General features: G+C 43.0%; 1 protein-coding gene across 4 annotated transcripts in view; it reads left to right on the forward strand.

The window, feature by feature from the left end:
- Window positions 1-2,731: 2,731 nt before the first annotated feature.
- Window positions 2,732-25,315, forward strand: part of LOC141133757 (NACHT, LRR and PYD domains-containing protein 12-like) — a 45,786-nt gene continuing 23,202 nt past the window's right edge. For 2 of the 4 annotated variants that reach the window (XR_012243119.1, XM_073623299.1), the window contains exons 1-6: window positions 4,560-5,340; window positions 10,283-10,321; window positions 13,245-14,964; window positions 17,349-17,495; window positions 21,005-21,175; window positions 24,485-24,655. Coding sequence is in view for 3 of the 4 variants with exons in the window: in XM_073623299.1 (XP_073479400.1) it covers window positions 10,297-10,321; window positions 13,245-14,964; window positions 17,349-17,495; window positions 21,005-21,175; window positions 24,485-24,655 (2,234 nt within the window). In the remaining variant the exon portion in view is untranslated. Of the gene's footprint in view, window positions 2,965-4,555; window positions 5,341-10,282; window positions 10,322-13,244; window positions 14,965-17,348; window positions 17,496-21,004; window positions 21,176-24,484; window positions 24,660-25,315 lie in introns of those variants that run through there. The other 2 variants (XM_073623300.1, XM_073623301.1) reach the window with 2 other exon arrangements.

Here is a 25,315-nt window from a genome sequence, read left to right on the forward strand (position 1 = left end):
GCTGCAGAGTTCCACAGCAGAGACTGGAGTATCTGTACATAGGACGACAATAAGCTGTACCCTCCATAGAGTTGGGATTTATGGCAGAGTGGCCAGAAGAAAGCCATTACTTTCAGCAAAAAACAAAATGGCACTTTTTGAGTTTGCGAAAAGGCAAAGACTCACAAAATGTATGGAGGAAGGTGCTCTGGTCTGATGAGACTAAAATTGAACTTTTTGGCCATCAAAGAAAACGCTATGTCTGTCACAAACCCAACACATCACATCACCCAAAGAACATCATCCCCAAGTGAGACATGTGGTGGCAGCATCATGCTGTGGGGATGTTTTTCAGCAGTCAGGACTGGGAAACTGGTCAGATTTGAGAAAAAGATGGATGGTGCTAAATACAGGGATATTCTTGAGCAAAACCTGTACCACTCTGTGCGCGATTTGAGGCTAGGACGGAGGTTCACCTTTCAGCAGGACAATGACCCCAAACACACTGCTAAAGCAACACTTGAGTGGTTTAAGGGGAAACATGTAAATGTATTGGAATGGCCTAGTCAAAGCCCAGACCTCAATCCAATAGAAAATCTGTGGTCAGACATAAAGATTGCTGTTCACAAGTGCAAACCATCCAACTTGAAGGAGCTGGAGCAGTTTTGCAAAGAGGAATGGGCAAAAATCCCAGTGGTAAGATGTGGCAAGCTCATAGAGACTTATCCAAAGTGACTTGGAGCTGTGATAGCCGCAAAAGGTGGCTCTACAAAGTATTGACTTTAGGGGGGTGAATAGTTATGCACATTGACTTTTTCTGTTATTTTGTCCTATTTGTTGTTTGCTTCACAAAAAAAAAAAAAAAAAACATCTTCAAAGTTGCGGGCATGTTCTGTAAATTAAATGATGCAATTCCTCAAACAATCCATGTTAATTCCAGGTTGTGAGGCAACAAAACACGAAAAATGCCAAGGGGGTGAATACTTTTGCAAGGCGCTGTATATAGATATGCCTCTTACCAGAAAGGCTGGATCCTAAATTATAGAGACCTAAATCGCTTGTTTAGATGTCAGCCAACTGGGATATCACACTCCCAAAGTTCCCATGAGGATGCTCATTCCTGGTAGGAAGATTATTCCACTCAAGTGCGGTATACCTTTAAAATATCCTCAATGGCTTCACAGATCATTCCATTGTAGATGTTATCCAACAAAGGGGTTTAAGAAGGAAGAGACTTTCCATTGCACTTACATGAAGACAAACATTAAAAGGCAAAAAAAAAACACACAGCCGCGGACTTTGCCTGCAGGCTGGTACCTGGTGATGTCATAAAATTTAGCACCACCAGACGCATTTCCCCATAAGAGGTGTAGCTCTGGTAGATTTACAATCTACCGCAGGTTAGGTAAATTTAGTAAATTGTGTGTTAGGAAGGTTAAAAGTTCACCTCTGTTCCAGCTTGGCTGACGTTGTGTGTGCTTCCGTGATGACCGGTGGGTGTCGCTGTTACCATTAGTCAGTGTTGGAAGGGCAACGTGTCGAAGTGTAAAAAACGCTCCTCTGTCTCGGAGACAAGCGCGGTGGAGGTGGTCCTTTGAGTTGCATTCTGGGTAGGGGGTATTTATGGGAAAGACGACATGTTTTAGGGTCATTTTTACAGCCACCTGCTGGCCCTCCTGGCCGACAGGTATGCGTTAAGGAGCTACCTCGTGGTCCTCCGATCGGGAGGCCCACGATACAGCGGCGCAGGGGTGGGTCCAGAGGCTTGTCTGGGGCCTACCACCGCGGCCGAGGAATGGTCCTGAGCTGTCGGTCGTGTGTGATGAAGCTGGACAGCCGAGGAGATCCCAGGGGAGGACCTGTCTTGGAGAGATCATGCAGCGTGCTGGTCTATAGAGGGGCCTGGTGACTCAGTTGAAGGACGTATCCAAAAGAAGTAACTATACAGCATAGTGTTGCCAGTTCGGCTTAAAGGTTCAGGCACTGTGACTGACTTTCACTGCAGAAGAATCTGATATATCCTGTGGCAGAGGACCATACGGATTTATTTCCCCCAAACAAGTCTGTGGCAGAGACTTTAGATTTGTGCTGCGTACTGGCTGCTAGACCGGTGAGAGAGGCCTATCCAGACGAGCAAGGAGTGTGTCCCACAAGGGGAGCGCATTCCACCTAATTATCTGAATTCTACCAGGACATTTGCCGCTACAATTCTATAAGAAAATATTTGAGTTTCTCCTGAAAGTTTCCTTTTCCACCTCTTTCCTGCTACTTCCTAAAGTTTGTCTGTTCAATAAAGCATTGAAAACGTACTCCAGTGTTGGTGCGTGTGTCGTCCAGAAGTAAACTCAACGGAACCCTAGACCCGGTGCCCGTGAAACAGAGGGAAGCAAGGTGAAGGTAACAGACCCGCTTAAACCAGCAGCTCCACCGTGAGTTAGTGCTACAGAGGCATCGACTGGAAACGGAGGCCCTGCATGAGGACATGCAACAGACGGAGATATCAGAATCCCTCAGTCCCCCATCCATGACAGATAGACATGCAGTTTGCGGGTTGAGTAGCTTTGCAGATCTTTTTATAACTATACCCCTCAGGGTGAGACTTGTTTGGCTCGTTATACATGACTAGGACTGTGGTCACACCCAGCAATGTGTTGTCTTAGAGATGAATGACATCTGAACAGTCTATACAGGTGGAGGTGTGTTATGTTACTAGGAATCCCATCTCCACCTTCTCCTCCCCCGCCTCACCCTCCTCCTGGATTCTGGAAAGACATTGTATGAGACAATGCAGAGTAACCTCTTTGCACACTTCTGGTCTTCATAGGATAAGAAGAAGTTGGATGCTGCCAGTGCAGTGCTTCCAGGTTTTCTCCTCCAGAATCTTCTGTAATTGGACTCTTCGCCTTTCTATAAATATTTTCATCTCTCTTCATTGTCGGGAAGTAAAACAATCTGATTGAAGAATGTATGGGCAGATCTAATAAGGTGAGACACCACCAATCATTCTTCTGACTGCTTTTTTTTTTTTATATTTTTTATAGCATTTCAAAAGGAAAGTAGCAAGAGAGCAGAGCAAATGTCAGATAATAGAAGGACCCAACAAAATAGTGGATCACAGCAAAATGGTAACAAAAACATAAGGAAAGAGAGCGCATGTCCGCCCTAGTGTGATTCAGCTTTAATGATGACACAATAAAACCATTGAGGATTTTGAACCGCCCATTGAGGATGTAATTGTTCAGACTTCTTAAATCCAAGACAGGCCTCAGGATTTTAGCACTAGAACGATTGGGGAGTAGAAACCTCTCCCTCTCTCTTCCGCCAGAACATGCTTGATGGCCCCTTTTGACAAGAGTTTGTCTATATAGGTCTGCAAGGACTGTCTCTTCTCTGGACTCTAGCCATTGAGTTCTCACAAGAGAATTTGGAGGGTGGTGTATGAATTCCATGGAGTAGCCATTTTTTATAGTGTCCAGGACCCAGCGGTCCATAACCTTTGCCGTCCAGACCCTCCAATAGGAGGTTAGACTTGCTCCCATCGGACAAACCTGGATGCCTTTTCAAGGAAATCCACTGAGAAGTTCAGCTCCTCCATTGCTGTAACAATTTTTTAGGGGTCTACCCCTGAGTTTAAGACAGTCTCAACATTGGCAGGCCATGTCTTCAAGGCCCTTGACAAGGCCATCAGGGCAAAAGCTGGGCGAAGGGCAGACCCAGCCACGTAATAAATTATTTTAATATCTGCATTCACCCAGTGATCCATAGAATCCCTGAAGGCAACTGAGTTCTCCAGTGGTAAAGACACATACCAGATCAAACGCTGTAAAGCTGCATCCTCACCCAGTGGGGTCTCCCAAAAACTAGCATCTGAAGTGGGCATGGGGTACAATTTTGAGAGTCTGTTTTGCAAATTCAGTCTTATATCTGATTTCTCCCACTCATCCTTGATTAATTCTTTAATCTCCAGAAAGACTGGGAAGGTAGGTTCCTCCTTTTTCAGGTTAGGAAAAAACATGCAGATCTTTTGTGGCAGGAATGACTCTGGCTCCCAATCCAGGGCTTCCTTGATGGCTTCCACAAAGGAGCCTACCAGATCATAATCAAAGGTTACAGGCCCAGAATCTTCTGGATCCGAGAATAGCTCCAATATGCTCTCTTCAGATGAGGCGCGAGATGTTTTCGGCTGTGTAGACTTATGGGAAGAGTGTCTCGCTGGAATCGCCATGTCCTGGAGGCTCTCCTGTATTGCCTCATGGATATCGTCTTTAAAACTTCTTGCATCCTCCTCCTTGTCTGCTGCCACCTCTCCATGGCAACTCTTGAAGATAAGCTTTCCAGGCAAGGCTGGGAATTTGCAGTCCCAGCATAGGCCCTGTGCAAGATGTTGCACTAGCATCTGGGCTGTGGCAGACGCCTGGGTACCTAGTTTATGCAGGTCAGGAGAGAGCGAGGGCCTCCATGCGGATGGACAAGATCCATGGCGCCGCAGTGACACAGAACGTTGGCAGGACTCTATGCTTTGGGCTTCTGCAAACACCAGAGACAAATAACCGTGAGCAAACAGTGAGCACTCTTTTCACCATCATTCCACGCCTCCCCCTCGTATTTTATTTGGATCTTCGTACCTCTGACCTCCGTGGTGTGCTCATGTAAAAACTAGAATCACTGCGTCAGAGAGGGACCACTGAGAAAACACTCTCTTTCCACCCCCTGTTTTCTCCCTTTTTTTTGGGCGTCATGTCCCCTTTAAGCAACTTACAGTGAGGGAAGGGAGCAAGAGAGAGACTGTCTTACCTGGAGAGGCAGAAAGCACAGCTGCCCACGCCATCTGGCTCTCTGTTATTTGTTTACTCGGTTGCCAGGTGACGGGCGGGGAACCCACCCTCCAAAGAGGATAAGGAAGAGAGAGAGAGAGAGAGAGCATGACACGCTGCTATGGAGACACAGCATGGGAGAAAATAAGGAGTGCAACCACAGCGTCCCTGAGAAGCACTGCAGAGGCCAGTAAAATATGTGCTATTTAAAGTGGTTGTAAACCCTGTACAACCACTTTTACCTACAGATAAGCCAATATTAAGGCTTACCTGTAGGTGCTGGAAATATCTCCGAAACCTGCACAGTTTAGGAGATATTTACAATATACGCATGTGCCAATGTCTTTGGCGCATGCCCACTTTAGAGAGGGCCATTTCTAAAGCGATCATGCCGTGACTGGCGGCTCCCACGTGCAAGCGCGGAAGTGACGTCATGCGACTCCGGCCAGTCGCAGAGCCGGAATCTGCGGCCACGGAAGGAAGAGGGGTGAAGATGGATGCTACCAGCCAGCAGGGACAGCGCCAACATATCAAGCTTCGGTTTCAGGTAAGTGACACATAATGGGCTACTATGCGATGAATAGTACTCCTGCTTTACCTTTGCAGGCAAATAAAGAGGAAGTAAAACCCATCAGGGTTTACTTCCTCTTTAAGCAACAGATGACCACAACCCAGGCACAAGGGTACCCTGGCTTAAGGGGGATTTACTACCCACACACACAGGGACTTCCAACCCAGGAGAGGCAGAGAGCCTGGGGGGAGGTGCGGCAGGTGGCCTGGAGAGACCAAAAATGAAAAACACCAGGGATCAGGAGGTCGGGTCTTTTACTCGAGCTATAGGAGGTGGTCCTGGGAGTTACCTATATTGTATAATACATTGTATACATACAGGATACATTATATAATACATTGTATACATACAGGATACATTATATAATACATTGTATACATACAGGATCCATTATATAATACATTGTATACATACAGGATACATTATATGATACATTGTATACATACAGGACGCATTATATAATACATTGTATATATACAGGATATATTATATAATACATTGTATACACGCAGGATATATTATATAATACATTGTATACATACAGGATATATTATATAATACATTGTATACATACAGGATATATTGTATAATACATTGTATACATACAGGATCTATTATATAATATATTGTATACACACATGATACATTATATAATACATTGTATACATACAGGATACATTATATAATACATTGTATACATACAGGATACATTATATAATACATTGTATACATACAGGATACATTAAATAATACATTGTATACATGCAGGATACATTATATAATACATTGTATACATACAGAGTATATTATATGATACATTATATAATACATTGTTCAGTGTATATATACAGGATCCGTTTTATCATATATTGTATACATACAGGATCCATTATATAATACATTGTATACATACAGGATATATTATATAATAAAAGAAAAATATTCGCGCTGATCTCAATGTATAAGCAAGTACCCAGCAAAGTTTGTTGATATCAAACAAAAAATCACATAAAAAATATTGCAGTGCTAAAAACAGTCCAAAGAGGTCTGAAGAATGGGAGAAGTCCAATCACCAGATACAGTGCAGATGTGAAAGGGCACTTGCCACCACATGATAATGTAGTCTGCTTACCAGAAAGTTATACGAATTAAGCATGTATGGATATTCCTCAATAGCATCCAGCAAATCCAGCTCCCTGGAACCCCTCGTCATCACAGACAGCAACCTCTGTGTAACTCCGTGTAGAAGCAGATGTTCTTATTCCAAAGCTGATGAGAGAGAAATCTAAAGTGCGATGTGCTGAACAAGTCCCATCTTTGATGTGATTACTGGGAGTTGTAGATTTGTGAAGGAAGTTACACGGAGGTTGCTGTCTGTGATGACGAGGGGTTCCAGGGAGTTGGATTTGCTGGATGCTATTGAGGAATATCCATACATGCTTCATTCGTATAGCTTTCTGGTAAGCAGACTACATTATCACGTGGTGACGAGTGCCCTTTCACATCTGCACTGTATCTGGTGATTGGACTTCTCCCATTCTTCAGACCTCTTTAGACTATTTTTAGCGCCGCAATATTTTTTATATATTATATAATACACTGTATACATACAGGATCCATAATATAATACATTGTATGCATACAGGATCTATTATATAATACATTGTATACATACAGGATCCATTATATAATACATTGTATACATACAGGATCAATTATATAATACATTGTATACATACAGGATCAATTATATAATACATTGTATACATACAGGATACATTATATAATACATTGTATACATACAGGATATATTGTATAATACATTGTATACATACAAGATACATTATATAATACATTGTATACATACAGGATCCATTATATAATACATTGTATACATACAGGATATATTATATAATACATTGTATACATACAGGATACATTGTATACATACAGGATACATTATATAATACATTGTATACATACAGGACGCATTATATAATACATTGTATATATACAGGATATATTATATAATACATTGTATACAAAAAGGATATATTATATAATACATTGTATACATACAGGATCAATTATATAATGCATTGTATACATACAGGATACATTATATAATACATTGTATACAAAAAGGATATATTGTATAATACATTGTATACATACAGGATACATTATATAATACATTGTATACATACAGGATCCATTGTATACATACAGGATATATTATATAATACATTGTATACATACAGGATACATTGTATACATACAGGATCCATTATATAATACATTGTATACATACAGGATATATTATATAATACATTGTATACATACAGGATATATTGTATAATACATTGTATACATACAGGATCTATTATATAATATATTGTATACACACATGATCCATTATATAATACATTGTATACATACAGGATACATTATATAATAGATTGTATACATACAGGATATATTATATAATACATCGTATACATACAGGATATATTATATAATACATTGTGTACATACAGGATCCATTATATAATACATTGTATACATACAGGATCCATTATATAATACATACAGGTTAAAAAAGAAAAATGCGGACTATTGTTTCTGGGCCGTACTTCAGGTTCATCCAACAACTAACATCAATGACATATCACTGCGATCATCAGGAATAGGAGAATTGATGTTGGGTTGTTCTTTAGTGGTAAATTTTGGTAACAGCAAAAAATATACAGCTACATTTTTAAAAAATAAGATTTTTTTTTTACATATTTGTGCCAATTTTCCTTTGATAATAAAAAAAAATCAGGAGATATCCATAACCATTTACCAACAATTGGAGCCCATATTGGTATACAGTATAATCCACCTGGGTACACTAAGTAGTTGTGATGATATGTACATTTTTATTAACACAGGTCTCAAAGTCGCAAAATTGTGTTCAGGCATTAACATTTGTTTTTCCCTCATTAAGAAGTTAAACAATCTTTACTGAGGAAGTTTACAGAATAAAATAAATGAGCATATCAAAATTGTGGATGAAGGAAAAGGCTATGGAGTTCAGGAACAATCTAAAAGGGTAGCAGAATAACACTTCTCCAGGATGCTGGCAGTCACCATAAGGGCTCATTTACACTTGCTTCCACTTTAACACACATTATAGCTTTTGTTGGTGTGTTTGTGATGCTTCTGCAATTGATGATGCTTTTTTGACGTTTTAATGAAGCTTGGCAGATGCCCTGTGTGTGTTGATATCTCATACCTGCAGGGGCGTTGCTAGGTCTGCAAAAAATCTGGGGCTAGAGCCCATAGCAGCGGTCACTTTTTTCGCGGGCAAAGGCTGGTTTTGGCGTTTAAATCATCATGGCACCATGGTTGATATGGTGTCAGCGTGGTTGAAATGCATTGTTTCTATTGTTACATTCTAATATATAATGAAGTGTTTCAACTCACCATAATGCAGAATCAGTGGGAGCCCGGGGCGTGTCACCTGCCACATCTCCTGCCACCAGATGCAGTATGTCACCTGCCACCTGATGCGGATTGTCACTTGCCACGTCACCTGCCACCATTTGCAGACAGTCACTTGGCACGTCACTTGCCACCATTTGCAGATTGTCACTTGCCACGTCACCTGCCACCATTTGCAGACTGTTACTTGCCACATCACCTGCCACTAGATGTGGGTTGTCACTTGCCAATTGATGTGTATTTTCACTTGCCATGCCAGCCAGTGCCACCAACTGTGCATTGTTGCTACATTGGTGGCAGGCTGGCAGGACTGGTTCATTTAGTGAGGGCAGGAGAGCGGAGATGCGGGGCGGGCAGTGAGAGATGATGTAATCTCTCTGCTCCCCGCCGCATCTCCGACATTGAAGAGGCCCGCGTTGTGAGGGCGGAAGAGCGCTGATGTGTGGCGGGCAGTGAGAGATGATGTCATCTCTCTGCTCCCCGCCGCACATGGCTCCCACATTGAAGTGGCCTGGCTGTAGGGGTGGAAGAGTGGTGACGTAGAGCGGCCGCCCGCTCCTCTCTCTCCTCTCATCCACCTCTAATGCAGCCCGCCCGCTGGTTAGGCAGGGACTTTGCGGCAAGACACTCAGGGCACCAGATTCAGGGCTAAAGCCTCAATAGCCACTCCTTGGCGATGCCTATGCATACCTACAATACCTCTAAAACATAGCAAAGCTAAAGCTGAATAAAAGCCTCTCAAAAGCTACAGGTGCTTCAAGCGAGCTTTGTCATAGACTTCTATGGAGACTTTGAAGACACTTTGAAGCACCATCAAAGCGACGAGGGGTATCATTTTTGAAGCAAAGCAAACACAAGTTGTAAACAAGACTGTAATCTCACCATTTTTTTAGCGACAGGAGCTTTGACTGGCATTTAGAGCGACTTAAAACGTGTCCAATGTCAAATTTTGAAGCAAGTGTAAACGAGTCCTAACACAATGATATCACTCAGCATGTGGGGCAGAGCGATATGATTGCAGACACTTATACAGAACCTCCATATTTATAGCTGTATTCCTGGGAGACCCTCATGACTGTTGCTTGGTGTTCTGAGCCTTGTGCCCCATGCATCCACCTGAACCTTCATCAGAAAAATTAGTCAAGGCTCCAGATTCTAGGTGTGTACCTGTAAAACCTGCATAGAGAATTGGGGGCTTTTCTGATCCCGCCTCCATTGTCACATGTCACTGCAATGTGCTGAGATGTTACCAGGCAGACAAAGACACTCCCCATCACCTACATGGGGAAATAGAGGAGAGACTCCAATCTACAGAGGGTTGGTGGGATGATTGCATCTGGGAGGATCTGCTACACTAATACCTCTCTTAGTTCTTATTTTATACATTTTAGAGATTTGTCAGGACTAATTACTTCCCTAATCTGATTTTCAGCCAAACTGAAGAAGATGACACATGACAACAGATCATCAGGTTAGTAGGACATCCACGTCTGATATGAAATCTCTTCTGGATGAATATTTTGTTTTTATTGTCTGGATCAGTGGTGGAACTACCAGGGTCACAAAGGTCACACTTGTGACCGAGCCCTGACATTCTGCCATGGTTGGGAGGCCCTAATGCCACGTACACACATTTGGACATTCTGACAACAAAATCCCATGTTTTTTTCTGACGGATGTTGGCTCAAACTTGTCTTGCATACACACGGTCACACAAAGTTGGTCGGAAATTCTGAACGTCAAGAACGCGGTGACGTACAACGCGTACGACAAGCCGAGAAAAATTAAGTTCAATAGCCAGTGCGGCTCTTCTGCTTGATTCTGAGCGTGCATGGCACTTTGTGGGTCGGTGTTGTGTACACACGATCGGAATTTACGAGAACTGATTTTGTTGTCGGAAAATTTGAGAACCAGATCTCAAATTTTTTCCGATGGAAACTGTCCGATGGAGTCTACACAGGGCCGTCTTTATTATTGATTGGACCCTGGGCATAAATTTTCTTGGGCCCCCTCTTCCATGCAATTTTGCTCTCCACATGCTCTGAGACATACAATAAATAGCAGCTAGACTCAAAATAAGTTTACTGAATCAGATCAGGCTAGCAATTGCGATTGGTTGCCAGAGGTTACAGTGTATCATTACCGCTCCCTGACTGGCTGCTAGAGGTTACAGCACATGACTTCTGCTTGTTGATTGGTTGCTAGAGATTACTGTACATCAATACTGCTCACTTATTGATTGTTAGAGGTTACTGGACATCTATACCACTGTCAGGAAAGGATCCATCCGCTGGCAAGATATATCGTTTGGCATGCAGTACTGGGGTCCACCAGCAGGTGTCTCCTGGCAGTGTTGAACTGTCAGGAGAATATTTCCTTGCTGGTGTCATGTCATCTTTTGGCCGCAGTACTGACGTCCACCAGCGGATGGATCCTGGCAGTATGGAGCAGACAACACTCCCTGCGCTCAGGTGTGACTTGAAGTCAATCACAGTCAGTCCTATAAATACCCGGCAAGCCCTCATATGCTTGCCTTGGTATCTCTCTCCTTGAGCCCTGACCTTGTTCGCCTGTTACCCGATCCTGAACCTGCATCTGACCTTGTGCCCGAGCTTATCCTGACCCGATCCCTTCAGTGTTCCTGTACCCTTCAGCCCGATCCATCCCCTCTCTGTCCTGTTGGTTCCCTGTCCCTCATTTACTGATCTTCCTGTGTATGACCTTGGCTTGGCTAAACATTTATGTCTCTGGTATATCCCTTGTTCTTGCTGACCTGCTGTGTATGACCCTGGCCTGGCTGACATCTGTGATTCCGGTATTGCCCCTTGCTGTAGATATTGTTGTTTGTAGTGGGTTTGTTGGGTTGGTTGTTTACTGTTTGTATTTTCTAATTATCACCTATTTTAATAAATATCACTATTCACTTACATGTGTTTTGGGTTATCTCTGTGCAGTCCACACAGTCTGGTCTACTAGTCTCCTGACAACCACTCACTAATTGGTTGCTAGAGGTTACTGCACATTATTACTGCTCACTGATTGGTTCCTAGAGGTTACTGCATATCCTTACCATGCAATGACTGTTCACAGGCACCAAAATGCAGGGTGCTGTGGCACCATGTTATTTTGAAGAAGGGTTCCACCTCCAATTTGCTTACTTTTGCAGAACAGGCTGATGTTAGGCTTAATGACCACAGTTGTAGGCAGGACTTTCAAGCATGCTCCTTTACCTCCCCAGTGGGCAGCATTCAGCAGAAGTGATGGTAGATATGATCTCAGGGGGACATGATATACATATGAATGTTGCCCCTATTTGCATATCAATGCCGTGGTCCACGACTATTTACATATTAATGCAGGTTACTTACATGTAAACACAAGGTCTGTAGGCGAGTCATCTGTACATGGCAAAAGGGCAGAGCTGGGCAGCAGAAACAGAACTTTACACTGAGATATTGGGACACAGCACGGGACTAAAACTTCAAGGGATAAGGGAATTTAAACTGGGATAGTTGACAAGTATGAGGCAGCTGCTTTGGGCCCCACAACAATGATGGGGCCCAGGGCAGCTGCCCCTTTCGCCCTGACTTAAAACGGTCCTGAGCCTACACACGGTCGGAATTTCCGACAACAAGCTCCGATCGCACATTTGCCGTCGGAAAGTCTGACCGTGTGTATGCGGCATAAGGCGGCTGGAGGGTCCTGTTGCAAAACATTGGCTTGGTTCACACTGTTGAAACCCCCAAAGTCATGTGACTTGCTTGAAAATTGCTTGCGATTTCCTTGTTACTTTCTTGCAACTTTTGGTATTTAATATTGCGGTCTATGGCATTCATATCACACCAAAGTTGTAGAAAGCTAGTGCAGGAATCTTTTTTTTTTTGTTGTTGTTGCTGTAACTTGAGTCGCATTGATTAAGATGGCACTCATTGAAATTAATGTATGTTGACTGGTCAGGCGACTTTATGTTGCGCAAGTCACATGATAAGTTGCAGCAGTATGAACCGGGGCTTATAAAGAGCCCCATGACAGAAGTCAGTAGGAAGAACCCTGGGCCAGAGGGAAGGGCCCCAGGCTTGAAGGGAATAGCCCTGTGACCACAGAAAGGGGACCACGGACCAATGTAAAGGACACCAAGACCAATGGAGATGGTGGTCAGAGAGGGCCTTCATGATTTCTTGCAACGGGGGGCCTTAAGTTTCTAGTTACTGCTCTGGTCTGGATGATGACTACATAGTTTGGATGATTCCACAATCCTCCTGTAATTTATTTAATCTTCTTTTAAGGTTCCATTATTGGGGCTTATGGTTAGAATACAGAATTTCCAACTCTGTTTTATAAATATAATTTCATGTGTGTATGAGGAATAAAATATTCTCCTTTCTCTCATAAAGACATCAGAAATGAATACAAAGAGTCTGCAAAAGAGACGTTCCAGAAATTTAATGAATATAATCCCCGTATGGGGGAGGATGTTCATCTACAGAAAAGATTCCCCAAGTTATTAGTGATAAACGGACCCCAGAATAAAGAGGGAAAAGAAGAAGAAATAAAGAGTTTAGGCAGAAGCCATCTGCAGATCATGGAGAAAAGATCCCCAATCACAATAAAGACCCTCTTTGACCCTGATGAAGATGGTTTCATCCCTAAGATTGTGGTGTTAGAAGGACCTGCTGGGATTGGAAAAACAATGACTTCCAAGAAGATCATGCTGGACTGGGCCTCTGGGGATCTCTACCAAGACAAGTTTGACTTTGTGTTTTATCTGAGCTGTAGAGAAATCAACACCATCCCTGGAAACATAAGCCTTGTGGGACTTTTATCAAGAGCTTGCAGACTGCAGAGGTCAGATGACCTGGTGTCTATTCTGGAGGATCCTGGAAGTCAGAGAAAACTTCTCACTATAGTTGATGGGTTTGATGAACTGAGGTGGACTCTGGAGGAGGAATCTATGGTTTGTCTTGACATTTCTATGGAAACCCACAAAGAAATAATCTTCCAAAGATTGCTCAGGAAACAGGTTCTCCCACAATCTTCTCTGATCATCACCACAAGGTCACTGGCCATGGAGAAACTTAAATCATTCATCAATGATTCTCGCAATTTGGAAATCCAGGGATTTACAAAGAACGATCTAGAGGAATATGTTCATAAATTCTTTGAAAATAAAGAAGATGCAGACAAGGTTCTCAGTATAATAAAAGACAATGAAGTTCTGTACACCATGTGTGCCGTCCCCATCACATGCTGGATTGTCTGTACTGTAATGAAACAAGAAATAAGAAAAGATTTGGCTTTAATTCGGTGTCATACAATGACTTCAATTTACCTTCTCTACCTGGAGGTTTTACTAACTGACCACAGCAAGAAGGAGCAATCTGTACACAGGAAACAAACCTGTCTGAAGAAGCTGTGTGCTCTGGCCAATCAGGGAGTTCTGAAGCAACAAATCTTATTTGAGAAGAAAGATCTAGAAAAACATGGACTTTCTCTGTCTGAGGTGGAGTCTGTATTTCTGAATGAGAACATCTTTCATTGGGACGTCCGCACCCAGACCTGCTACAGCTTCATCCACCTGAGAGTACAGGAGTTCCTTGCTGCTCTCTATTATGGGCTGGATGATGGGTCTAGATCTATGGAAGGTACTATCCTCCCGGAGATCTGTAAAGGGGAATCACTCCGTGACTTCAGTTCAGGTTCCCAACATTTAGTATTAGCTGTACAATTCCTGTTTGGTCTCCTAAATGAAAATCAGGTGAAGACATTCTCAGAGATCACAGGAATCAACATCTCACTCCGAGCCAGACCTGCAATGATAGAATGGGCCATGAAGGACATCGATCAGACTTTTCCTACTCATACCATCTTCTGTCTGTATGAGACTCAGGACAAGGACATCATTAGGAGCGTCATGTCTAATTGTTCAGATTTGATCCTGTATGGCTCACGTACTGGTCACTTGTGGATGGACAGTAATTATTCCAAGCAGCTGAGCTATTGCTTGAAGGCTTTGAAGAGAGAAAGGTTTCAGTCTATATATTTTCTATATCTCACTGTGGGTCCAGAGTTCCAGAAAATTCTATCTCCATTCCTACACAGGTGTCGGTGGGTCAGGTAAGTGAGTGTGAGGATATTCTAACTGAATTCAGAGAATGGGGAGGAACCTGTATACAGTATAACAGTGATTATCTGACATGTTCTCCATCTACCACATTTGTTAGAAGATTGGGGAATTCATGCTTTCCTCAGCCCTAAGCCCTGGTTCACATTAGTGCAATTTTCCAGTGACCAGCGACATTCTGGCAACATGTAAAGTCGCAGGTTAAGTGAAAACACATAGATTTTAATCTGTGTTGTCATAGGCCTTTGCAGGGGGTGTGCCGGATGTGCCTGGCCACACCCTAATAACCCCCTGTGCCAGTAGTATGTGTTGGCTGCATCTGTCATGGCTGAGTGACCCTGACTTGCTCTCAGAGAGGAGTATGCCTCGGTTTGCTCCACCTCCTGCCCCTCTCCACCTGTGCCCACTCACATTCCAAGCATTCTGAGCTAGCCAGCAGCTAGTTCCCGTGCATGAAAACCAGGAGAGGAGGCCACTGTGGGGGGGACCAAGAGGCCAGACTGTGGCTCTCCAGTGGCTGCAGGGCTCTAGGCTGAGAAAGTCTCTCTCTCTCACAGCGCTGCCAGTCCCCCCCCATGGACTGAAAAAGAGAGGAGAAAGAGAGCTAGTTCTGCTCCTCCCCCTGCCCTCTCCACTATGTCTGTCCAACCCATACTCTCTGGCAGTGTTGCACAGTTTTTTTTCCGCTCCAAAGATGCACCAAAAATGCAGCTAGCAGGACTTGTAAGAGCCCTTTCACAATGAACAAATATGACAAAACAAAATTTTCAACTTAACAAACAAATCCAAAAATGAAACAAATTTTTTCCATAGTGTACATCTATAATCCCTCACATTTTACTACATAGCCCCCCAGTATTGTGATATTATGTCAAATCAATAGATTCTATGACCTTCCCAGTGTATTTGCACCTCGTAGAGTTGGTCCAGTGTTCAGCAGTGGTGCCGTCTGACATATTGCCCTCCTCCTGTCTGATCAGGTGTGATCTGCTAGTCATTCATTGGTAGGCAGGAATGGGTGTTTTTCTAGGCAATGGAGGGAAAGATTCGTATTCAGAGATCTGGGGGATGGAAATAATACCAAGGGTGTGACATCCTCATCCCAACATTGGAGGGGCCAATTGTCTGCAGAACTGGGTGGAGATAGGAATGTCTGGACTGCATTTTATGTTTGGAACCAACGTGGTGTTCCTGAAATTTCCAGAAATTGTTGATGAATGGAAACCCCTGTGTAGGTATGTGGGAGATCTTGCATATACTGCCTCTTTTGTCTGGAGTGTGACTGCTGTTATCGAAATTTGGTTGTACGCAAAGCACACAGCCAAATTTCCTGTTTCTAATCATAATAGCAATTTCGTCTAATGATATAATACCAGTGCATCTCACCTTTTGATCGTATCCATCCTCTGGTGTGTGTGTGTGTGTGTGTGTGTGTCTCATGCTCACAAAAAATCACATCCTGCTCCTTCAGGTTCCAAAAGCTCACTGCTCGCCAGCCCCCCTTAGCTGTCTGCCTGAGCCACTTTATTAGCATATCAATAGGAGGTCCCAAAAGCTCGAGGGTTCCGCCTCCAACAGCCAAACACCTCTTACAAAGCTTGTGACCTCACAGGATGTAAGTGACCATATAAGGATTTAACAACACAGGAAAATGCAACAACCAATGAACAATGACTACAGGAGTCTTATGGGTGTGTCTGAGCAGAGACAGGGTGCCTGTATGTTTTTAGAAGCCACATGGCTTTCAAACATTAACCCTGTCTCCAACCAGAACCCAAAAGACTCCCTTATTTCCGTTGATAGAAATCCTTATTATACATTGTTCCAGAGAACAATGTATACCTGGATTATTCTACTGTCTTTGTGGACGAGAGATTATCGGCAGGTGTACACTCATTGGACCACAAATGTGTTGATCAGGCACACAGGGGCAACATGAGAGTACACTCGTTAAACCGACAATGTCTTTGCAGAGCGAACACATCCCCACCAGACGATCGTTCTGTGCATCGCACAGGGGCCCTTAGCTGGCGGACATGTCCCCACTCCACAAACATTTCTCTACATCCCCAAAGAGCTTTTCACTACCAAACGGATCTCAACCAGGGTTGGTCTGCCCCAGTCAGCTATTAGAGCGGGCTGTGGTTGATCAGACACTGGGAGACTCTTATGACAACACATTAATATAAAATTTTCCACAACACTTCATACCGCCCATAGCCATCAATGAAAAGTCCTCATCAGGTCCAGTATGAGACTGCAGAGCCAGAGGAAAGGCAGCCATGTGGAAGGGAAATGTTGGTTGTTACATTGTTATTCTTGTTGTCAGAGGTCATACATTCTCGGTGTTAATTATTATCTCATTATTGTGGTTTAGATTTGAGGATTGCACTATCTCCAGTAAAGATTGTCTGGGAGAGAACAAAGCAGAAGATGAAGAAGAGTCCTCCTCTCCAGAAGATCGAATGGATTCTGCTAATCTTTCCTTTCTGATGAACCCGGAGAGTAAAATCCAGATATTATAGTAAGAGAAATCTGTGATCCTGCAGTTATCGGGAAATGTGACGTCTCTCAGTGTTTCCTTCTATCTCTGGGTGTCTTCCATTCTCCCCGATGTAAAATCTTCTATTACCTATCCTCTTCTCATCTCTTCTCCTCTCTCTGAGCGAATCTTTCTCTTTGTAATCTCATCCATGGGATTTCAGGTTCCCCTTAAAGTAGAACTGTGACCAGGGTATGTACAGATGGAAAGAACATCCCTATTCCTAACAAGCAGGAAATAGGATTTAAAACAAGTCTTTACTGACCTCTGTAGGTGTAGACACCATGGATCAATTCATTGTAGGTTTACACAGTCTGTGATGGCCGGTGAAGTCAGAAGGGCGTGGTGCCACCAGGTGACATAGCCACTTGGCCCTGCCCCTTACCTATATAAGAATTGTCAAACGGCAGAGCCTGCAGTAGGTGGCCAGCCTTCATAGACATAGACAGCAGGAGCGGTTTTTGTTTTTTTGGTTTTTCAGGTGCATCGGGCGGCGTGACTGATGATGAATTTACATCGGGGGACACTGTTTTTTAATTTTTTTACTTTTTGACATTTCTTGGTGAATGGGTAGGGGTACTATGTACCCGATACGCTATCACACAGGGGGGCAGGATCTGGGGACAAGGTGCTTTGGGGCTGCCACAAAATCCAATTGACCATGTGGTTGTGGGGGGAAATGTAATCATGTTTTGCTGACATCACTCACAAAATGACCTGTGAGTGGTCAAGAGTAATGATTTCATCCTGTGGGTGGCCCTCTGGTATACAGGACTATAAATTGAGTCGCTGTCATTGGGGAGGGAGGAAGTCTGTTTGGGAGGAAGGCTCTTTGAAGCTGTGGAAAGATGCAGCCAAGACGCCTCATTGTCCGGTTCTAGTTAATCCAGATATCCAGTGTAAGCTGTTGAAATTTACCTACCAGAGCTAAGTATTATTTGACCTTTCTTTGAGATATTGGAAGTATTATTGGACCTTTTGGGATATTGGGAATAGGAGTGTATGTTTAAGTCTTGTTATTTGGTGTAATGTTTATGGTAACTTTTATATGTAAGGAACTTTATGTCTTTTGATGTCCAGTAAAGTTTTGTTTTAAGCTCTTGGTGTGTCTGTTCATTTTAAATATTCACTAGATATTTGTGTAACTGTCCAGTATACCTGTATTTTTAGCATATTGTGTTACATTAGTTAAGTGCTTATCTGCTCAAGCGTATGCAGTGTTTTTTGCTTTTATAATTTTGTTTTTCACAGTTAGATTAATATATAAATTCTAATAATAGATGTATATTTTGCACATTTGATACAGTGAGTCATTTAAATGTGAGTTGACTTTTTTTTTATAAATGTCATTTTTGCTGCAGCAGGTTCTATACATGGTACAGATGCACCACTTTACAGGAAGACTAAGGGGACCTCCCACTCACTATATTTAAAGAAATTTTTTGTTTTTATTGTTTCACTATTAAAATTGCTGCTCCTAAAAAAAATAAAAAAAAAAAAAAATGTTTTTTAAAATTATTTTTGCATTGATACATGTCCCCCAAGTCAGTACCGGAACCCCATACCATTTTTATGGCCAATTACTTGCATATAAGCTTTCACAATGGGCACTTTAGATTTTTCCTGTTCGGCTCCAATAGTCTTCAATGGGGTTCCCTGTTTGGGTTAGAACTTTTCTCTGTTCGGGAGTTCTGCTGCGAACCGAACAGGGGGGTGTTCGGCCCATCTCTGCAGATGACATGTTGCTATGTCATTTATAACCGATTTTGACATCTACTCCAGATCAGTGGTGGTACTTTTTAGGTGGGTGTGGCAATCCGCCCATCTGTCGCCTCCCCCATAGTCGAACAGTCGGTCTAGTCTCCCCCCCCCCGGTCAGTCGATCGGTCCCCACACTTACCCCATCTAGGTCCTCTAGGCGATGGGCGGGATCTCCTCCTTCCCCGGCTTCACAACGCCACGGTTTTCCCTGTGTCTCTTCCATCCTCCTCCTTCCTAGGCGGCCAATAGGATCACTTCTTCTTTTGGACAATTGGGAAGCAGATCGCATGCATGACCCGCTTCCTGATGGCCTGATTGGCCGGGAGGAGAATCAGTGTGACAATAGCGAATATTCATTCAGGTTCGTCCCTGATTGGTCCCCCGCACTTACCCCATCTAGGTCCTCTGGTCCCCTGTGGCGTCTCCTCTTTCCTCGGCTTCATGGCAGCATGGCTTCCCCTGCATCGCCTCCCTCCTCCTCCTAGGCGGCCAATAGGATCGCCTCTCCTTTCGGCCAATCGGGAAACGGGTTGCACGACCCACTTCCTGATTGGCAGACAAGAGAATTAGTGTGACAATAGTGAATATTCATTCACAACTGGGTGGGCTCAGGAAGAAGTACTCTGCGCCCCGAGCCCACCCTTTTTTAAGGAAGTTCACTGCTCACAGGTGATTACCTCTCTTAGTTTCAGCTGTCTCCACAATCAAGCAGGGTGCAGGCTCTGTTTGCAACAGGAGTCATAGGAAAAATGAATCGATGGATAGCCGCACTCCGAAAAATTCACCTTTATTGAATAAAAATGGATGTCAAAGCATCACAAATGGGTACAGACTAACTGTACAGCTGCTGACGCGTTTCACACCAGGCACGGTGCTTAGTCATAGCTAGGTGCTACATACACAATTTAAACAGTTTAACCTAATGGCCAAAACATGTGTACCATTAGTGGTCGAGTTGAAAACACCTGTGAGCGTCTACAATCTCTATAATCACCACTGAACAAAAGAGTGCCCCCCACTGGAGAAACTATATATCAAAGCATATAAAAATAAAATAATTTTTACTAGAAAGAAGACACCAAGTGCAACAAAACATACCATAATCATATAAAATGATCCCATGAATAGTAAAATCAACATGCACCAGCATATGCAACAAGGAAGGCGACCAAAATGCCTATCACCCGAACATAATAACCGGTGCATGATACACAATGATTTTCATCTGCTACAACATTAAAGCTCTATTAATGCTTTGTTTCCACAACTGCGAGTTGTTGTGCGACTTGACACATGTGAGCCCATTAGAGCCTCCAGTTCTAATCACGTTCTTTAAAAAAATATATATATATCATATTGGAATCCATGCGTCTGGCGCTCTGCATGTAGATTAGGGGGGGAGACACATGGATGGGGGGACGGCACCCATGCGCCCCTAATAGATGGGCCGCCACTGCTCCAGGTTAACCATTATCTGGGCTAAGAATATTGCCACTAGATGGTGGAGAAAATCCTCAGTTATCCTCCTTTTGTCCAATTCCTGTTGTTACATCCTTAAAATAATTTACTGTAGGTGTAGTTATCTCCTCTAAGATAACAAAATATTCACAGTTGAGTATATCTCCATTGTTCACTAGATTTTGGGAAATTGTAAAAGATGTTAGTTTTCAACAGAATAATTTCTCATAGTCATCATGAAATATATCATGTGTCTGTATTTGTCTCCGCAGTTTGTTTGGATGTGATTTGACCTCCTCCTGCTGCGATGATCTCCGATCCATTCTTATCACTAACCGATCCCTCACCAGACTGGATTTATCAGATAATAATCTGCAAGACTGTGGGATAAAACTTCTATGTGATGGACTCAGACAACCTGGCTGTACTCTGCAGGAGCTGAGGTGAGTCCTTGTCTGCCATAAAAAGTCCCAAGGCTTCCTCGGTCCTGGCTCTAGGCAGTGAGTGCCTATCTCCCCCTCTCTCTGCTCCTGGTGGGGGTTCTGTTCAGGTATGAAGGTCATATCCTATGGAAATAAACCCCCTCCGGAGTCCCCCCACAACCACATATTATACTACATAGAGCTGGGCGGTCAACTTCATCTTATATAATTGTATGCCTTTATGTTACAAACTACATATCCATAAAATGAGTAGAGCTCGCCTCTAGTGATGCCCGTTTGCCTTATATTCTTCTTCTGGGGCATATTTCCTAATTTTTCTGGGTGATAATAACAAGAAAGTGGACTTTGTGTCTCTTGTCTGTATGTGCTATTACTTCTATCTGCAGATGTCTGGCTTCACCAAAGACTTATGGATCATCTCCTAACCAAGTTATCCCTGAGTCCCCCCTATGTCAGGCCTTGTCTGCTTCTGTTCAATACAGTGCTCTGAAAAAGTATTCATACCCCTTGAAATTTTCCACATTTTGTCATGTTACACCCAAAAATATAAATGTATTTTATTGGGGTTTTATGTGATAGACCAACACAAAGTGGCACATAATTGTGAAGTGGAAGGAAAATGATAAATGGTTTTCAACGTTTTTTACAAATAAATATGTGAAAAGTGTGGGGGGTACATTTGTATGGCACCCTCTGAGTCAATACTTTGTAGAATCCCCTTTCTCTGCAATTACAGCTGTAAGTCTTTTTGGAGATGTCTCTACCAGCTTTGTACATCTAGAGATATCTCAAGGTCTGTCAGATTGGATGGAGAGCGTCTGTGAACAGCAATTTTCAAGTCTTGCCACAGCTTCTCAATTGGATTTAGGTCTAGACTTTGACTGGGCCATTCTAACACATGAATATGCTTTGATCTAAACCATTCCATTGTAGTTCTGGCTGTACGTTTAGGGTTGTTGTCCTGCTGGAAGGTGAACCTCCGCCCCAGTCTCAAGTCTTTTGCAGACTCTAACAGGTTTTCTTCTAAGCTTGCCCTGTATTTGGCTTCATCCATCTTCTCATAAACTCTGACCAGCTTCCCTGTCCCTGCTGAAGAAAAGCATGCTCACAATATGATGCTGCCACCACCATGTTTCACGGTGGGGATGGAGTGTTCAGGGTGATGTGCAGTGTTAGTTTTCCTCCACACATAGCATTTTGCTTTTAGGCCAAAAAGTTAAATTTTGGTCTCATCTGACCAGAGCACCTTCTTCCACATGTTTGCTGTGTCCCCCACATGGCTTCTCACAAACTGCAAAGGTTAACTTCTTATGGCTTTCTTTCAACAATGACTTTCTTCTTGTCACTCTTCCATAAAGGTCAGATTTGTGGAGAACACGACTAATAGTTGTCCTGTGGACAGATTCTCCCACCTGAGCTGTGGATCTCTGCAGCTCCTCCAGAGTTACCATGGACCTCTTGGCTCTTCTCTAATGAATGTTCTCCTTGCCCGGCCTGTCAGTTTAGGTGGACGGCCATGTCTTGGTAGGTTTGCAGTTGTGCCATACTCTTTCCATTTTCGGATGATGGATTGAACAGTGCTCTGTGAGATGTTCAAAGCTTGGGATATTTTTTTATAACCTAATACTGCTTTAAACTTCACAATTTTATCCCTGACATTTCTGGTGTGTTCCTTGGCCTTCATGATGCTGTTTGTTCACTAAGGTCCTCTAACAAACCTCTGAGGGCTTCACAGAACAGCTGTTTTTATACTGAGATGAAATTACACATAGGTGGACTCTATTTACTATTTAGGTGACTTCTGAAGGCAATTGGTACCACTAGATTTTAGTTAAAAGTATCAGAGTAAAGGGGGATGAATACAAATGCACGCCACACTTTTCACATATTTGTAAAAAAAAATGAAAACCTTTTATCCTTTTACTTCCACTTTACAATTATGTGCCACTTTGTGTTGGTCTATCCCATAAAATCCCAATAAAATACATTTACGTTTTTGGCTGTAAGATGACAAAATATGGAAAATTTCAAGGGGTGTGAATACTTTTTCAAGGCACTGTATGTACTCCTTATTTCTCTGTGTGGATCTCAGTAATGATATGGAGGACATTTTACTCGTAGCGCTCTCCTATTTAGGTGCTAGGATTAGTGTCGTTTTTTGGTTGCTCTGCTTAACAGAGGAACAGCTAGTTAAATGTAAATGCTGTCTGCTTAACAGAGAGTTGTGATTGGCTAGTGTAGCCTGCTCTGTGTGCACTAGTGCTGCTCATGCTGTCTTGAGTTTCCCTGCATCCAAGCAACTAAGGAAAGTTCTGGCTAATAGGCAGAAACCATGCAGATGGGAGCATGACTATTCATTGAGCTCTGGCCAATTACAAGGGGAGGTGCCCCTATGCATTCTGGATGCCTGTATATACTCTATATTATAGGAACACAGTTCTGAGTCTTTCTGAGGAGTGGATTGTACCAGCTGGGGGGAAGGGCTGTTGCCTCCCTGGGCACTTGCTGCCATGAGGTCTGAGGTGGGTGACCTGAGGACCTGAAGTTAGAGAGACTGTGCTGCTGTGTGGAATGAGGTGTTAGACCTGAGGGCCTGACGTTAGTGATAGTGACCCAGTTTCTGCAGACGAGTAAAGGGGCCTCTTACTAAAGATTCATCTGTGGACTATGGGAAGGTGCTTGGAGGAAGATTGGAAGGAGGCCCCACTCTGTCCTTAGCCCCGGTGAGTACAGACTTTGTAGGATCTTGGGGATCTTGTTGCTCTAGCTACCCCTCTGTTGCATTTAGTCAGCTAAGGGTCTAAACAAAGGGGACATTGGCTAGTGTCCTGAAGAGCTTGTCCCACTGCTGCTACTGCAAAGGACTTTGCTCAGTTTCTGCTACTTTTGGACTGCCACAGTCTGCCATAACTGGTCTATACCTGAGGAGCTACTACTACTAAGGGACTTTGCTCACAACTGAAACAATTTTGATGTTAATATTGAAGAGAAGTCTGCTGCCTGCTCTCAGCAAGGACTTCACCGGTGCTGCATTCAAGATCATTTAGATGTCCTCAGTCATAATTAGTTCTATTTCTGGAGTATCCTACTAAATCCCCTTCCCTATCCAAGTTCTCCAAAAAAAAACCTACAAAACAAAACCCCTAGACTGGTCGTTGAAGACAACAAGCGGAAATGTGTGTGTGCACCTGGCTGTGTGAATCTCCCTTGTGCCTTTTTCCTTTTCTATTAGTTTTATGATGACCATTCCCTTAGAGTTTTGGGTTATTTGCCTAATATACTATCATGTGTCTGTATTTGCCTTTGCAGTTTTGTTTGGTGTGGTCTGACTTCCTCCTGCTGTGATGATCTCCATTCCATTCTTATCACTAACCGATCCCTCATCACCCTGGATTTATCATATAATGATCTGCAAGACCCTGGAATAAGACGTCTGTGTGAGGGACTCAGACATCCTGGCTGTACTCTGCAGGAGATAAGGTGAAAATTCTACTATACATGATATGATATTATGCAGGACAGTATACATTTTCTATGTGAGGGACTCAGAGATCCAGGATGTGCCTTGTAGTAGCTGAGGAAGAAATGATACTATAAATTAAATAATATTTTGCCAAACTTTGGAATGAACCTTTTGTGTGAATGATCCAGACATAATGCCTAGAGGAAAGTTACAAAGACTTTTTCTTGGCCGGTTACACTGGGAGTTACCATCAAAGTCCTTCAGGTCACTTGTTGTTATTGGCTTTCATCCCCTCCACCCCTCCACTAACTATTGGAGTTCAGACTTTGTCTATGTTGAGGAGGATTGTTGTTTGAATTATTTAAAAACTTAATGAAGTTTATTTGGCCCATAGAGACTGAGAGTGATCACATTTCTTACCCAATAAAACAAGGTCCAGATCTCTCCATCTACCAGACAAATGTTTCTTGTATATATATAACTTAGAACCTCAGATGTGTATTGACTAGTAGAGATGAGTCACTGTGCCAGGGTTTAGTTCCCTGCAGGGAGAGTGTAACGACACCCCAAGTATAAAAGGGGTTAAAGTCGTTTAGGACATTCCATACCCAAACACAAAGGCAGCTACTGAACACTTTAATCAGCTGAACCAAGAAACCACACGAACAATTCTCCCC

Source organism: Aquarana catesbeiana, linkage group LG03 (assembly GCF_042186555.1).
Source record: "Aquarana catesbeiana isolate 2022-GZ linkage group LG03, ASM4218655v1, whole genome shotgun sequence".
Taxonomy (NCBI): domain Eukaryota; kingdom Metazoa; phylum Chordata; class Amphibia; order Anura; family Ranidae; genus Aquarana; species Aquarana catesbeiana.